General features: G+C 35.8%; 1 protein-coding gene across 3 annotated transcripts in view; it reads right to left on the reverse strand.

The window, feature by feature from the left end:
* Positions 1-237: 237 nt before the first annotated feature.
* LOC138716278 (uncharacterized) overlaps positions 238-16,182 on the reverse strand; it is a 193,713-nt gene continuing 177,768 nt past the window's right edge. For 2 of the 3 annotated variants that reach the window (XM_069849185.1, XM_069849187.1), the window contains 3 exons: positions 9,342-9,524; positions 4,565-4,675; positions 238-950 (listed from right to left, as the gene is read on the reverse strand). In XM_069849185.1, coding sequence (XP_069705286.1) covers positions 502-950; positions 4,565-4,675; positions 9,342-9,524 — 743 coding nt within the window. In that variant the 3' untranslated portion in view covers positions 238-501. The remainder of the gene's footprint in view (positions 951-4,564; positions 4,676-9,341; positions 9,525-16,182) is intronic. The other variant, XM_069849186.1, reaches the window with a different exon arrangement.

A 16,182-nucleotide genomic window follows, 5' to 3' on the forward strand; every position in this document is an offset into this window, starting at 1 on the left:
AAGATGGGGAGGAGAAAATTAGAAACTCATTTTTTTTAACCAAAATAAGAGGTCACCTGAAATATTAAAAATCTATCAAAGGCACTGTAAACTTTCCTTGTGGCGCAAGTTCTGTATACAACCTAAGATAGGGTGATGGAATAATTATTATTTAAAAAAATTTGGGGTTAAGTTATTCTGTACGATTCATCACACCTAGAATGAAGTGCGTATTGTAAGAAAAAATATGAACAGAAAAAGGAGCAACAAAGTATATAATTCTTACAAATAAAATTTCATAAAGACAATAATTCTGATACCTCTTCAGCTGTTTTCTGTATAATATTCATAGAACACAGGTAATTATAAAGAATAAGAAAAATAATTAATTTCTTAGAATTGTTGTGACTAGAGTTTTCACATACAATTTCTTTGAAGGCACCAAACACACAGATGGCCAACCTTTGTACTTTCATTTAAACTTCACATTCACGCACACTCGTATACACACAAATTTACACATCAAAATTGTTCTGCCAAGAAACTCAATATTTTGAGCATTTCATTGTCTGGAAATGTTGCTCTCTTTCTCCTAACAGCCACTCTGAGGCTTTTCAAAACATTGTAATCAGTCCTGAACTTTAAATAATCAAACGGTAACAGAGCTTTACCCTTTCTTTCATAAGTTTCATCATCTACAGGATCATCATGTTCAATACAGTATCTAAGATAGTTCACCATATATAAGGTCTGATATGTATCCAAATACGAACGAAACATGATTGGCAACAATGTAGATGACAAAGGAGAGAGTGTGCTACAGTTGTAGCTTGCATCTTCACTGTGTGTTCTTGTAAGGGATGGATGGTATTGCAACATGGTGGTTTCCAGTACATTTCTGATTTCAGCAGACTTTGCAACATCCAATGCAGTAAGACCTTCTTGGGTCCTGTCCTCCAACAGGGATTTACCTATATTGGAAACAACATCATCATCATCATTATTATTATTATTATTATTATTATTATATTCACTACAAACAATGGGTCCAGGTTCCAAAGCTTCTGTACTAGTATTAGGCCTTATTAAATAAGTATATAATAAATTTTCAATCTTAAGACATATCAACTTGCAAATGTTTTTTTGCTATTTAATAAGATAAAGGGTGCGTCAGAAAGAACGGATGTATTTCAAACTATCGATACGCAACGAGGAGAGAGATATAGTGAGGGGGACCACGACTGTTGGGTCAGCCATAGAATGCAGTTTCAGTTGAGAACATGGTGTTGGTCTGGTGTACAACGTGCTTTCATCGTAGAGACATTTTTGAAAAATTAAGAGTCTGTGATCGCCACTCAGGACTCATTTAGATATCGGACGTCACGCTAGGATTCCAACTCGGAATACAATTTTGCGGTGGGTGGCTTCATTTCTTACCACAGGTTCAACATTAAAGAAGAAATCACCTGGACGAACACGGAGCGCGTGTACACTTGCAAATATGGAGACGGACACTAGGTTGTCCGGCCACCTCAACGATCAGCCCGCAAACATGCTATTGCACTGAGATTATCCGAGGCTACTTCTTTCTTTGGGACCATTTGAAGGCGTAAGTTTGTAAACATCGATCACATACACTGGACGAACTGAAGACGGCGATTCGTGAAGAAATCGTGGCAATTGCACCAGCTATGACTGTGAAAGTGATGCCTGTATTGAAAGCCAAGGACATCATATGGATGATGTTGTTTTCCATAAATAAACTGCATGTATTGGTGAATATGTTGATAACAATAAATTTTTGATTTGATGAATCCTTACAATTTTCTTGCCATGTGAAATCCATCCATTCTTTCTGACACACCCTGTATATGAACGTTTTCGCCGTTTGGGGCATCATCAGATATAACGAAAACATATAATCTGAACCTATAATAATAATAATAATAAATTACGCAAATAACAAGAATAAAGAACAATGTATGTATGCAATGCATGAGATTCATGAGCTTTATGTAAAATGTGAAATAATACAGGATAATTGTTGATATAATCTTTAGATTTGAAATTGAATTGGACGGATGTTTTATACATATAGCTCATGTTACAAATAAAATATACAATTATGATTAAAATTTGTCAATAATGTTAAAATTTATGATGATGATTGATAAAATAGATATTTAAGAATAATCATTAGTTGAGGATTGTCGTAGGGTATACAATAATTTGCGTAGCTGATGTTCGTGTGTTATGTATGTATTTCATTACACATGCGCAGGAGAAAATTGTCTTTCGCTGGCCGCTTATGACTCATCAAGAGCACAAAGCATTAAGTGAACAGTGAATCTATCCTACAGATGTCAGGTGCATCGATGCTATCGTTCACGTGCTACATTTCGAGGAAAAAATTTAATAGTTTGTATTCTAGCCTGTAGGTGTCAGCATGTCACTGTCGGAACGTTTACTTTATGTGGATGTGTGTACAGTGCTGGTACAAAAGTGTAATTTGTGAATTACTATACATCAGTGTCAGCATAACAGCATAGGTTGGCTTTCAAACACGTGCTGGCTGAATGTAGTGGTGGTATGAATTTAAGTATCTGTATGGATATTTAAGAATAATATTTACTGGCATGTATTTATAGTAATCAATCTATGCGAATGGGATTACAGTACTGGTATAGGCTATAGTGTATCAGTGTGTTGTGAACCAAAATATATTACTGAACACACACTTTTGTAAATAACAGCATTGTGGTATGCAGGCCTATTCATTTTTAACAAACGTAAACAATGAACTCTGTTCAAGTAATTTGGAACAGTAAAGAACTGGGTAAACTGGCTTACCAGGAAAAATTGGAAATAAAAAGACTGGGTTTCATTATTATTATTATTATTATATGTTCTTTTGAATTTATATACCTACGGTTTTTTCGATAGCGAAACATTGGAATCACGACATTTTATATTAGGCTAAATTGGCAATCATACAGTCCTCTCTGTAGATTGAAAACTCAAAAAAGTTTCATATCCATTGTTCAAGAATTAAAACAGAAAATCAATATCCCGAATTTAAAAGAAAACCTACAAATTAAACCAAACCCTTTAACTCTAATAAATATAGAATATAATCTAAATTTAACAGAAGAAATACTGAAATCAGAAGTAAACAGTGAAATACTAAAACAATTGTCTTTAGAGACAATTAATATTAGATACCCTCCCCAAAACTGGCTTCATTTATACACTGACGGATCCTTGATCTCCAGAGAACAAGGTGCCGGTGCAGGTGTTACGTGCTGTCTCTTCTCACTTTATAGATCTCTTGGGTATGAAACAACAAGTTTTGATGGAGAAATCATTGCAATAAGTGAAAGTCTCAGGAATCTTCTATGCCACATCAGTAAATTTAGGAATGCAGTTATATTGCCAGACTCCAAAGCAGCTATTCTATCAATAGTCTCTAAACACACACCTTCATCTCAAACAGCAGAAATAACAAAATGCTCTCTCAATTAATATCACTCAATAAAAGAATTGTATTCCAATGGATACCATCCCATTGTGGAATCCTGGGAAACGAGATGCTTTAGCAAAGAAGGGCAGCACTGCTACTTACAAACCTGTTACTAAATCTACGTATTACTCTGTAAAAAGATTTATTAAATCTACATACTTAGACTTCAACAAACAAAATTTGATAACACAATCCCAAGGGAAAAAATGGAACTCTCTGCATCAAAATCCACAGTTAATTCCCGATTTACCACGAAAATCGTCTGTAGCTGCATTTAGATTGGCAACAGGCCATGATTGTTTGGCCAAACACCTGCATAGAATTGGAATATATCAGTCCCCTAACTGTCCATTGTGCAACTCAAACCAAGAAATGGATTCGGAACACCTCAAAATCTGTGCTTCAGTGGCTGGTCATGATAATATCTTTGAAAAATATTGGAGTGCAAGAGGTCCAATGGACTTTATTGTCAAACGCCTGGCATTAGAAAATAACAACAACAACATATTAGGCTAAATGTACGATTTCAAATTCTCTTCGATTTTGGAACACAAAATTGTGAACACACATAATATTTTATCGTGAGCCACCACTGGTTATAATAGTGAAAAAACATTATGCGATCGTATAATTAAAACTGAAAATCAGTACTATCAAACAGGACTGGTAATTGATGACAATGTCAATTGAAATGGCAATAAAGTGGGAGTGTAGTAGCACAGATTCCTATCTTGATGACATGTAACATTGCCTTCAAACAATGCTCTTTTTGTCTGGTAGGATGGACGTAAGTAAAGCTACTGTATTTCAATAAGAACATTTTGCTACTAAGTGCCGGACTATATTACTCTCTCATTAGAATAATGAATTATCATCTAGAGTTAGCAGAGTGACTGTATTTCTTGAAGGACCATATGGTCACTTCTCATTGATTCCTATCACTTCTCGAACTAGTGGAAACCACCTGAATGACAGAACTCTGCTTCCTCTCTCCGGATTTGAAGTTAATACAGTTGGGTAGTGCATGCATGTACATATACTGAAATAAACAGAAAATGCTCATACCTCCATATCTGAGTAATAATTTGCATGATTCCACATTATCACTTTGGACTGCATCAATTAATGGAGTAACACCATTTTCACTTTTTGCACGCAAATCCACATTTTTTTGTCCTGCAATGGAAGGAAATTGTTATATCTTATGTAATAAATACATAAATGAAATAAAAAATTAAAAAAAAAATGAATGAACCAATAAAAAAAATATATATTTTTTTTATCCAATGCCACCAGGTTGTCTTTTCGACATTTCTGGTCTTCTCTCCTGGCAATAGCTTAGTTGTAACCCACTTCTGAGGTTGGGGCACCTGGAAGGCGGAGTTACATTACCCCGATGATGTGATAGGATGATTATGATAATGTGGTGCCAGGAGAGGTCTTAAATCTAAACTTAACCTAAATTCCAGACCATGGACGAACACAGGAATAATCCCCTTTAAGGAAAAATTCCTGTGCTCTAACCGGGAATCGAACCCGGGACCTCATGAACTATAGCCAGAAGCTCTGACCACTAGCCCATAAGGCTGGTCCCAATAAAAATATAAAAAAAAACAACAAATTAATATATAGATATAACTGTATACAAACCTTTCCAAAACTTACCATTAGAACAACGAAATATTTAAAAAGTAGACAAGCTACATTGCTTAATATTCCGAACTCAACTGAAATAATACGTAATTGTTCAATTCTTCCACATTTAAAGACATAATGAAGCCTAGCTTTAGTGAAGAACTATTTTCAGAACATGGGAAGGGTCAAAATAGGAGAAAGATGACTAAAGTGCTGATGATGCTGCATTGTTGGCAGAAGAGGATACTAAGGGATATGCTACTGGAGCTAAATGATAGCTCTGAGCAGTATGGGATGAAGATAAATGCAACTATGATTATCGGAAAAAAATAAAGAAGGTAAACATGCGAATTCGAAATGATCCAGTAGAACAAGTGGACAGCTTTAAATACTTGGAATGTCTTGTAAGTAGTAACATGAGCTGCTGTAAGGAAGTCAAGAGGAGGATAGCAATGGCAAAGAAAGCTTTTAATAGAAAAAGAAGCATCTTCTGCGGACCTTTGCCTCTGGAAAAAGAATTAAGGAAGAGACTAGTGAAGAGCTTTGTGTGGCATTGTATGGAGCAGAAACATGGACATTACGACGAAGTGTAGGGAAAAAATGTTGGAAGGATTTGAAATGTGAATATAGAGAAGAATGGAGTGTATGAAATGGACAGACAAAATAGGAAATGAAACTGTGCTAGAAAGTGGGAGAAGAAAGAATAATGCTGAAAATTATCAGGAAGAGGAGAATAAATTGGCTGAATCACTGGCTAAAATGGAATTGTCTATTGCAGGCTGCACTGGAAGGAATGGTGGATGAATGAGGGAAGAAGAGTTTGGGGTAGAAGATGAGAGACAACATTAACATAATGGGTAATATGAAGAGGAAGAGGAAGATTGGAGAATGCAGGGTTTGCAGCGAAGAATCTTGCCCTTGGGCAGAAAATTAGGAATGAATAAATGAAGCCTAGAGGAGGAAAGATGAAAGCTGAAGAAATAAACCAGCACAAATACACTCAGGGACAAAAAAAACCGGACACTTTAATATTTGCTGGTATTTTGCAAAACATTATCTTCGCATACAATATTATGGTAGCCATCTGTTGTTATGGAGACGTGTGTACATTGTTGATTGTTTTTTTGTTTATAAACAAGCCATTAGAACCAAATATTCCAATTTTGCTTTCGGAGTCTCAGCTATAACAATTTTGTCTCAACCATTTTGTGCTTCATTATCGTCATCATTCATTATTTCTTTATTTTTACATTTTCTGAGTTTAAGTGGGGTTGTAACATTTGTCTTAAAACAAGATGTGACCTGAAGATGTGGCTCGAGCTGTAGCCCTTTACGATGATGGACGCAGTGTACATTACATTGCAAATGTTATGAATATGGCTAGAAGCACAACCCATGATGCCATAAATGGTATAGAGAGACCCTAGAATATACCAGAAGACCAGGTTCAGGTCGTCCAAGAGCTACAAATCCAAATGAAGACAGGTATATGGTGTTGAGAGTTCTCAGGGAGTGCAACCTGCCAGCTACTAGTGTAGCCCAGCAATTTGTTAACACGCATGGATGCCCAATTTCGGCCAAAACAGTTAGAAGGAGGTTGAAAGCAAGTGGGCTGATATCAAGTAGACCTGCAGGATGCATCGAGTTGAACGACTGCGTTTTGCAAATGATCACAGGGATTGGAGAAATGTACAGTGGAGCTGTGTTCTGTTCACCGATGAGTCCCGTTTCAATCTGTGCTCACCTGATGGACGTGAAAGAGTTAGGAGAAGGAGGGGAGAACGATTTTCACAGTGTTGCATTTCCGAAAATGTGCCGTATGGAGGTGGTGGAGTGATGGTTTGGGCAGGAGTGTGTACGGATGCTCGTACAGAGTTGGTTTTTTGTTGAAAATGGAAGACTAACAGCTGATAGGTATATAAATGAATGTTTGGCTGATCATGTTGTGCCATTTGGCCAATTTGTAGGCGATAATTTTGTTTTAATGCATGATAATGCACGGCCGCATATTGCCCATGCGGTCGGAGATTATCTCCAAGAAGTGGGAATCCATGTTCTTCCATGGCCAGCAAGGAGTCCAGACATGAACCCAATTGAACACGTGTGGGACATGCTGGGATGGCGTGTTAAGAATAGACAACTGAGACCAGAATCGTTACAAGAGTTGAGGCGAGCACTTGGCGAAGAATGGGAACTTATTCCTCAAGAAGACTTTGCTAACCAAATTGAGAGCATGCCAAGACATATGGATGCAGTTATTCAAGCCAGAGGGGGTAATACCCGTTACTAAAAAGAGTTTTTAATGTTTAAGGCACCGTAAAATGAAAAAACAGACCAAACGATGCCATAGTTATATGCCCTTTGCAATTTTTTTTGTAAATTTTCTCATCAGAGATTTTTTTTTTCAAATGTGTAAGGTGCTAAATGAAACATTATTTTGTTTAAATGGGTTTTGTTTCATTTTGAAATAATTGGCAACAAAATACAAGCAAATATAGAAGTGTCCGGTTTTTTTTTTTGTCCCTGAGTGTACAAGAGCTACTCAATAAACTTCATTAAAATTTATTAGTACATCTCTAAGTGTCATTCATTAATGGCAGTGACAACATCCAGCCCAAAATCAATTTCTCGCCTCGTTCTTTCCAACATGTCCATTACAGTTCTGGGCTTCTACATTTCGGATATCAGGCACTTTATATGCATATAAACGGCCCTTAACAAGCTCCACAAAATTAAATCCAGTATAATGGTATAAGATGAATATAGTGACTACAAAATCGATCCATTGTGTCCAATTCAGTGGCCTGGAAATCAGTTACTGAGAGATTCTCAAACTGAAGACTCCAATGTCAGGAAGCCCCATCTGATGAAAGAATATAATGGGCCATACATTAACTACTAGGATCCCCAAGAATATCAACGTACATAATGTCAGTTATTGTTACTTCACAGAAGGATGGTCAGCCAATTCTGTCCAGAAAACTATCAGTTTTCGGCTATCCCAGATGTGTGACCTTTGCAAGCACCAAATCCGAACATGGTGATGGTTGACTGATCCTGACAGGTGGAATGTGCGTTGCCTCGTCACAGGACAATATGTTTGGAAGAAAGGCATGGTTGGTGTCAATACAAGCTAGCTTATCTGTAGTAAATTACTGTCATCTGCTTTGAAAATGAATATGCCTAAACTTCTCGGAAATGTCCAAGAAATAAAACATAGTTTAACACGTGGAATGAATTTTTTATTTTATTGGGTTATTTTACGACGCTGTATCAACATCTAGGTTATTTAGCATCTGAATGATATGAAGGTGGTAATGCCAGTGAAATGAGTCCGGGGTCCAGCACCGAAAGTTACCCAGCATTTGCTCGTATAGAGTTGAGGGAAAACCCCGGAAAAAACCTCAACCAGGTAACTTGCCCCGACTGGGATTCGAACCCGGGCCACCTGGTCGTGGAATGAAAATGCTGAAAGAGTTTGATATAAAAATTAATTCTGGGGGGAGGAGAAAGTTTCATATTTTATGTACGTAGGGGGAGGGGGGGGGGAGACTAGCAGAAAAATGAAGCCGAATACAAAATTTTATTAGCTTATAAAGGGTTTGTTGTGGAAAAAGATAGACATACAGTATCTATGAACTGTAAGCTATTAATGCATTAGGCTATTACAATCCAATTTTAACACATACAGTGGTCAGACATGGACATTTATAAAAAGACAAATTTGCACTAGACTTGAGCTGTAGAGGTGAGGAATCGTGAGTAAGACAAGAACAGATAAAAAAAAAAAAATGAAAAAAAAAAAAATAGAGAAGTAGCAGTCAGAAGTTTACACACATTTTTAGAAAAATAATGACTGAGATGATCTGGTCATGTGAAAAGAATAGATCATAACATTATCCAATAAAGAGTTGAAATCGATAGAAAGAGAAAAGATATCACGGGGAAGACAAAGAAGCAGATGGCTGGACCAGGCAACTAGGGATGTCGAAAGAAGAGATGAAGAATGACATAAAGTAGATGAAACTGTGGAAGGCAAGGGAAAAATAAGACACATAAAAAACTCGACCCTTGAAAGAGGACATGAATTAGAAGAAGAAGAAGACTGCTTCATTTTTCATTACTAATGAATATGAACTTTCAGATTCTCAAAACTGATGACTAATTATAATTCAACTCACAAAAACATCGTGCAGACAAATGTTACCTTTTGGAGGTTCATACTGAAGTAGTTCACGGATACACTCCACAGCACCAGACTTTGCTGCTTCATGCAATGGTGTCCAACCGTAATTGTCCACAATATTCACGTCAATATTTGGATCCTTCAACAGAACTTTCAGGTCATCTACTTTCTTCTTTCGACATACAAGATGTAGTTTTGTTTCTCCTGTGTCAATAAAATAAACACACAATGTCAACATTCTCAATATCTCTATGCCAATAGCCCTTGGTAAAATCAAGTCATCATCATCGAGTGTAATATATCAGCTTCCAGTTTTTTCATCACCATCACAATCATCATCATCATCATCAAGTGTGAGATATCAACCCTCAGTTTTTTTGATCATTCCACAAATTCTCGTTCATCATTTCCATCCATGACTTTCCATGTATCTTTCATCGGATCTTTCTGTCAAGTCTTCTGAGAGATCTCTGTCCAGTAACATTTATTGTCATTGTATTCTTTGGTAATCTTTCGTCACTCATCCTCATAACATGTCCAAACCACTAATTCTGTAATGTTGTTCTTGTTTTCTAATGCCAGGTGTTTGACAATAAAGTCATTTGACCTCTTGCACTCCAATATTTTTCAAAGATATTATCATGGCCAGCCACTGAAGCACAGATTTTGAGGTGTTCCGAATCCTTTTCTTGGTTTGAGTTGCACAATGGGCAGTTAGGGGACTGATATATTCCAATTCTATGCAGGTGTTTAGCCAAACAATCATGGCCTGTTGCCAATCTAAATGCAGCTACAGACGATTTTCCTGGTAAATCGGGAATTAACTGTGGATTATGATGCAGAGAGTTCCATTTTCAAATTTTGTTTGTTGAAGTCTAAGTATGTAGATTTAATAAATCTTTTCACAGAGTAATACATATGTAGAAATAGGTCTGTAAGTAGCAGTGCTGCCCTTCTTTGCTAAAGCATCCGCATTCTCATTTCCCAGGATTCCACGGTGGGATGGTATCCATTGGAATACAATTCTTTTATTGAGTGATATTAATTGAGAGAGCATTTTAGTTATTTCTGCTGTTTGAGATGAAGGTGTGTGTTTAGAGACTATTGATAGAATAGCTGCTTTGGAGTCTGACAATATAACTGCATTCTTAAATTTATTGATGTGGCATAGAAGATTCCTGAGACTTTCACTTATTGCAATGATTTCTCCATCAAAACTTGCTGTTCCATACGCAAGAGATCTATAAAGTGAGAAGAGACAGCACGTAACACCTGCACAGGCACCTTGTTCTCTGGAGATCAAGGATCCGTCAGTGTATAAATGAAGCCAGTTTTGTGGAGGGTACCTAATATTAATTGTCTCTAAAGACAATTGTTTTAGTATTTCACTGTTTACTTCTGATTTCAGTATTTCTTCTGTTAAAATTAGATTATATTCTATATTTAATAGAGTTAAAGGGTTTGGTTTAATCTGTAAGTTTTCTTTTAAATTCGGGATATTGATTTTCTGTTTTAATTCTTGAACAATGGATATGAAACTTTTTTGAGTTTTCAGTCTACAGAGAGGACTGTATGAATGCCAATTGTTTCCTGGTAATCTGATAAGTTTTTCATAATGAATCAGTAATTCTGTAATGTTCAAGTTAATCTTTGTATTCATTTTACCTCTTCTAGTTTTCTGTACTATGTTGCAAGGAAATCTCATCTCTGTTGCCAAATTCTGCTCCTATAGTCCTTTAAATTTTTTTTCCATTTTTCTGAAATAGGTGATAATCTCAGGAAGTTAAATCTGGCGCATATGGACGACAATCATCAACCAAAACCAACTTAATTTTCCATAACACAATCATCAACCAAAACCAACTTAATTTTCTATAACACAATCAGGAACTGGTGAGCAGAAGCACTAATTTGCAGCTAGTTTTAACCTTTTTCTAAGTAGTTTGTCACTCTTCGCTGATTTTTGAATGCGAAATTTCTTTGTACAAGGAAAAACAGAATGTTTCCATTCTTTTGTCTTTGGATCACAATGTTGGATCCACTAGAATCCTCTTAAAAATGTGAAAACACATTCATAGGAAATTTTAAAATCTCTGATATATGCCTTGAGTTCAATTTGTTGTTCCTTCAAAATCATTTCTTGCATGGCACTGATATTGGAGCGGTCACAGAAACAGATTTTCCAACAAGATGTAATCCTTCATCTTCATTCTTCCTCCCTTAAATTTCGCAACCAATTTTTTATGATGGCGTACAAAGCAAAATGATCCTTCATGTATCCACCATACCTGCATAAATTTCCTTGCTTGACAGCCCTTCCAAAATTAGAAACTTCGTTACCAACTGATATTCAATTTTACCAAAATTAAATTTTTTACATCACATAATTTCTTAAAAGTTCACAACACAGAAACAAAACAAGATGCTTCTAGATAATTTATCTAGTAATGCTGACAATATGGATACCAGAATACCTTCTGACCAGTTTAATACTTATTTCCTTGAATTTGCTGAACAAAGTCCCAAACACGGTATTATGAGGAACCAATTTTAGAACTATTAAAGAGTACTAGATGCTCAAATTCAAGTTTTGTGTGGAGAGAAATAACTGTAGAAGAAATTATAAATACTGTATTGCTAAGAAAATGAGCTGAAATAGTACAGATTATTTTGATTACTCTTTAAAATTTTTTAAATCTATTATTTATATATATCTGCTACTTTAACCTTATGTATGAACTACAGTTTATTATCAGGTGTATTCCCTAATTCATTAAAAATATCTAAAGTCGTTCCAGTATTTAAGAAGGGGAACAAAAATCATCCATTTAATTACAGACTGATTTGTTTTCTGCCAGTTTTTTCACAGATCTGTGACACTTGTATGAAGTCTCAATTATATGAATATTTTACGACTCACAAGCTTTTCTCATGGTAGCAATATGGATTTAGATTAGGTTTAGTGTTGCAAAATATATTTTATTTATTTATACTGGCAGAGTTAAGGCCATAGAGCCTTCTCTTACACTCTAACAGGTCACAAAGTGCACAAGCAATGAAATATACAGTGTGTTTAAAAAATAATGGACATTACTTCAAGAATGAATTCCGCATATTGGAACTTAATAATTTTGTTCAGAATCATTTTGAGTTACTGAATTAAATAAAAGTACTTTCAAAGCATTAACATAATACAAACTTCGAAATAACCTTATGAAACCCCAGCATTAATTGAGCCGTTCAGAGCAGAAGTGGTGTAAGTCAAAAATAGGTAATGAGGGTTAAAGTAAACATTCTGTAAAATACAGCACAAAGTAGCAATTAATATTCAATTTATTTAGACTATCAGTAGTGAGTGGATAACACGAAGGACATATTAATTGCTACTTTGTGTTGTATTTTACAGAATCTTTACTTTAAACCTCATTACCCAATTTTGCCTTACACCACTTCTGCTCTGAACGGCTCAATTCTTGAAGATCCTGTTTTAAATGTTTGTAAGGTGTACAAAGAAACTGTATCATTTCTGTTTCAGTTATATGGATTCGTTTAATATTATAATGTACCAGAGAGAGAAAGGTTTTCTCCTGGAAATAATACAAAATATACTGAGTGACTGAACCAAAATTTAGGTACTGTATTGGAATAATTTAATCGAAAAAGTTAAAAACTCCACATTCAAATTTAAGCATACGGGATCATCGTTTGGGAAAGCAGCAATCCCTCTTATCAATAATTATATCGCTATGTCACCTTGTAGTGCAATGACATGGGTCTTCCAAATAGGAACAAAATTTATTGAGGGAGACGAGACATAATTTTATAAGGCTATAGAACAGAGTCCTGTATAATATCTGTAATGCTTCACTGCATGCTGGGCAGAGTCAGATAGCAGCAGAATAGTGTAAAAAAAATACTAATAATATGTAAATAATAGTATTAAAATTGTAACCACATTTTATTTCACAGAACACAACATCTTCTGTTGGTAAATGAATACACACACACGTGCGATTTAAAATTATTGGGGTTTTATTTTATACCTTCTACACAACTGAGGAATTAGGAGAAAAGTTTTTTGGGCTATCAGGCCGTGGTCCGTTGGTTGTGTGACCAAACGTTTCGTTCACTGCTGCGGTGAACATCTTCAGTGGCGTGGAGTACTGGTGCGGCTGGTTCTGCTGCGCGTGCCGATGACAGTCTGTGTTGGCTGCATCATCATATTTATAGCGTGTGAGGGGGGTATGGCTTGCTGTTGTCTCCGCAGTCCGCGCTTGGGGTTGTATTACTCAACTGTGCTTGACGGATGGGCTTGCTGTTGTCTCTGTGGTCCGCACTCGGGGTTGTGTTGCTACACCACTGAAGATGTTCACCGCATCAGTGAATGAAACGTTTGGACACACAACCAATGGACCACGGCCTGATAGCCCGGAAAACTTTTCTCCTATTGATGCCGGACGTGAAAGCCTACACTCGAATATAACTGAGGAATTGTTTATGCTTGTAAATTGAATTAATTTACTTGATGTGAATTGTACAATTTTGTATAGCTCAATTGAAATATGCTTGTAAATTCATTTAATCTACTTACTACATATGGCATATTTTTGTATAGTTCAACTGATGAATTGTATATGCTGTAAATTGAATTGTAGTCTGTATAGCTCAACTAATAAATTGTTTATGCTTGTAAATTGAATTAATCTGTTTACTAAATATTTATATTTTTGTATAGCTTAACTGATAAATTGTACATGCTGTAAATTGAATAGTAATCTGTAGCTCAACTGATGAAGTTTTTTGTGCTTGTAAATTGAAGTAATTTGCATGATATGTATGGTATTATATATCTCGTATGATTGAATTGTTTATGCTTTTAAATTTTATACCCATTTTTGTTCCGATAAGTTTTGTTAATTTAACAATATTTTTTTTTTAAGTCTGTCATAAACTTATCTATATAATAATGTGATATTTTTATTTCATTCTACTTGAACGTTTTCGGCTTTTTAAGCCATCTTCAGATCACTGTTACCTCTATTGAACTTTTGTGCTGATGTGCAATGGGTTACATTAACCATATTGTATTAAAATGTAAAATATAAAATATAAGATAAAATTAATGAATGCACATATTTAAAAAATGGTAACATATTAAATTAAATTAATCTAAAATGAAAGTTTTGCAGCGTATACAGTCCTTTCAGATGTGAAACAATTATTTCCTTATGACCTTTTATATAGCAACTGTCATGAGACTGCATTTACAAGTGGTTATTGCATAATTATGAATCATTAAAATTCGTTGGAATAGATATGCAGCATCATGCTTGGATTTACGCAGCGCCCAGGAGCGGTCTTGTGGTCTGAAAGGTATGGCAGAGGTGTGTCCTGTACTGATGATGGCACATCAGCACAAGAGTTCAATAGAGGTAACAGTGATCTGAAGATAGCTTAAAAAGCCGAAAACGTTCATCAAGTAGAATGAAATAAAAATATCACATTATTATATAAGATAAGTTTATGATAGACTTAAAGAAAATATTGTTAAATTATGCTTTTAAATTAAATTATTTACTTGCTATGTATTATACAGAGTGATTTATATAGAACTGACACATTTCTTTCTTTAATTATTCCGTTGGAAATTCATTCAATGACCCAATTTTAGCACCAAATTAAGCAGAATGTTCTGGAGTTTCGGTTCCTTGTCACTAGATGCGCAGATGTTTATATTTTATTCCTATTGTTGGCAGCACTGACCCAATTTTAGCACCAAATTAAGCAGAATGTTCTGGAGTTTCGATTCCTTGTCACTAGATGAGCAGATGTTTATGTTTTATTCCTAATGTTGGCAGCACTAGATGCGCAGAAGTTTATGTTTTATTCCTATTGTTGGCAGCTGTTTTCGACATTTTGTGTCAACGTGAAAATGCAGTACACATTAAATCAACGACTCTTCCTTGTGAAGCAATACTGGATTACGAATTCAATTACAGCTACTCAAAGGGCATACCAGAGAGAATTTAGTGTTCGCAATCCTCCCAAAAGAAACACAATACTGGGACTGGTAAACAAATTGGAAACAACTGGATCTCTGTGAGTGAAAAGGGCAAGCATCGTTCATCTAGGCTTCCCACGGTCGTTGTTGACGTAAGAGCACGACTGGAGCAGTCACCAAAAAAATCATTAAGACGTTTGTCGCAGGAGACAGGGTACACCTACTCCATGTGTCAGAGAGCTGCGAAAAGTGCAGGCCTAAAGCCATATAGGGTTACGGTTGTTCATCAGCTACAGGAACCAGATAAGGATAATTGCAAGTTTCTTTGACGACCGAATAATTTCCAGGAACCTGTGGCCACTGAGATCTCCGGATTTGACAACGCCGGACTTCTTTCTATGGGGTTACTTAAAAGACAGGGTTTAGGCCACACGTCCCCAGACATTGGACGATCTGAAGCAGGAAATTCAAGCTATTGACAACAGAGTCCTCCAACATGGAACGACGTGTTGAGTTGTGCCTTATGCAGGATGGAGGACATTTTCAAAATTTGCTATAGAGGTAAATAATCTCCCAAAATTCCTCTACATTTTAGGTATAATAAGTTGTCGCTAGCACAATTCGTTTTGAAACAAATAATGAAAGAAATGTGTCAGTTCTATATAAATCACTCTGTATTTTTATAGCTCAACTGATGGATAATTGTTTAGGTTTGTAAAGTGAATCATCTGCTTGCTATGTACTGTATATTTTTTGTAGAGCCACCAGCGTAGCTCATTGTTAGCTTGCTGATCCTGGGTTAGATTCCCATTTGGGCTGATCACCTGGTTGGTTTTATTCCGAGCTTTTCCCCAATCATAA

Source organism: Periplaneta americana, chromosome 16 (assembly GCF_040183065.1).
Source record: "Periplaneta americana isolate PAMFEO1 chromosome 16, P.americana_PAMFEO1_priV1, whole genome shotgun sequence".
Lineage (NCBI taxonomy): Eukaryota > Metazoa > Arthropoda > Insecta > Blattodea > Blattidae > Periplaneta > Periplaneta americana.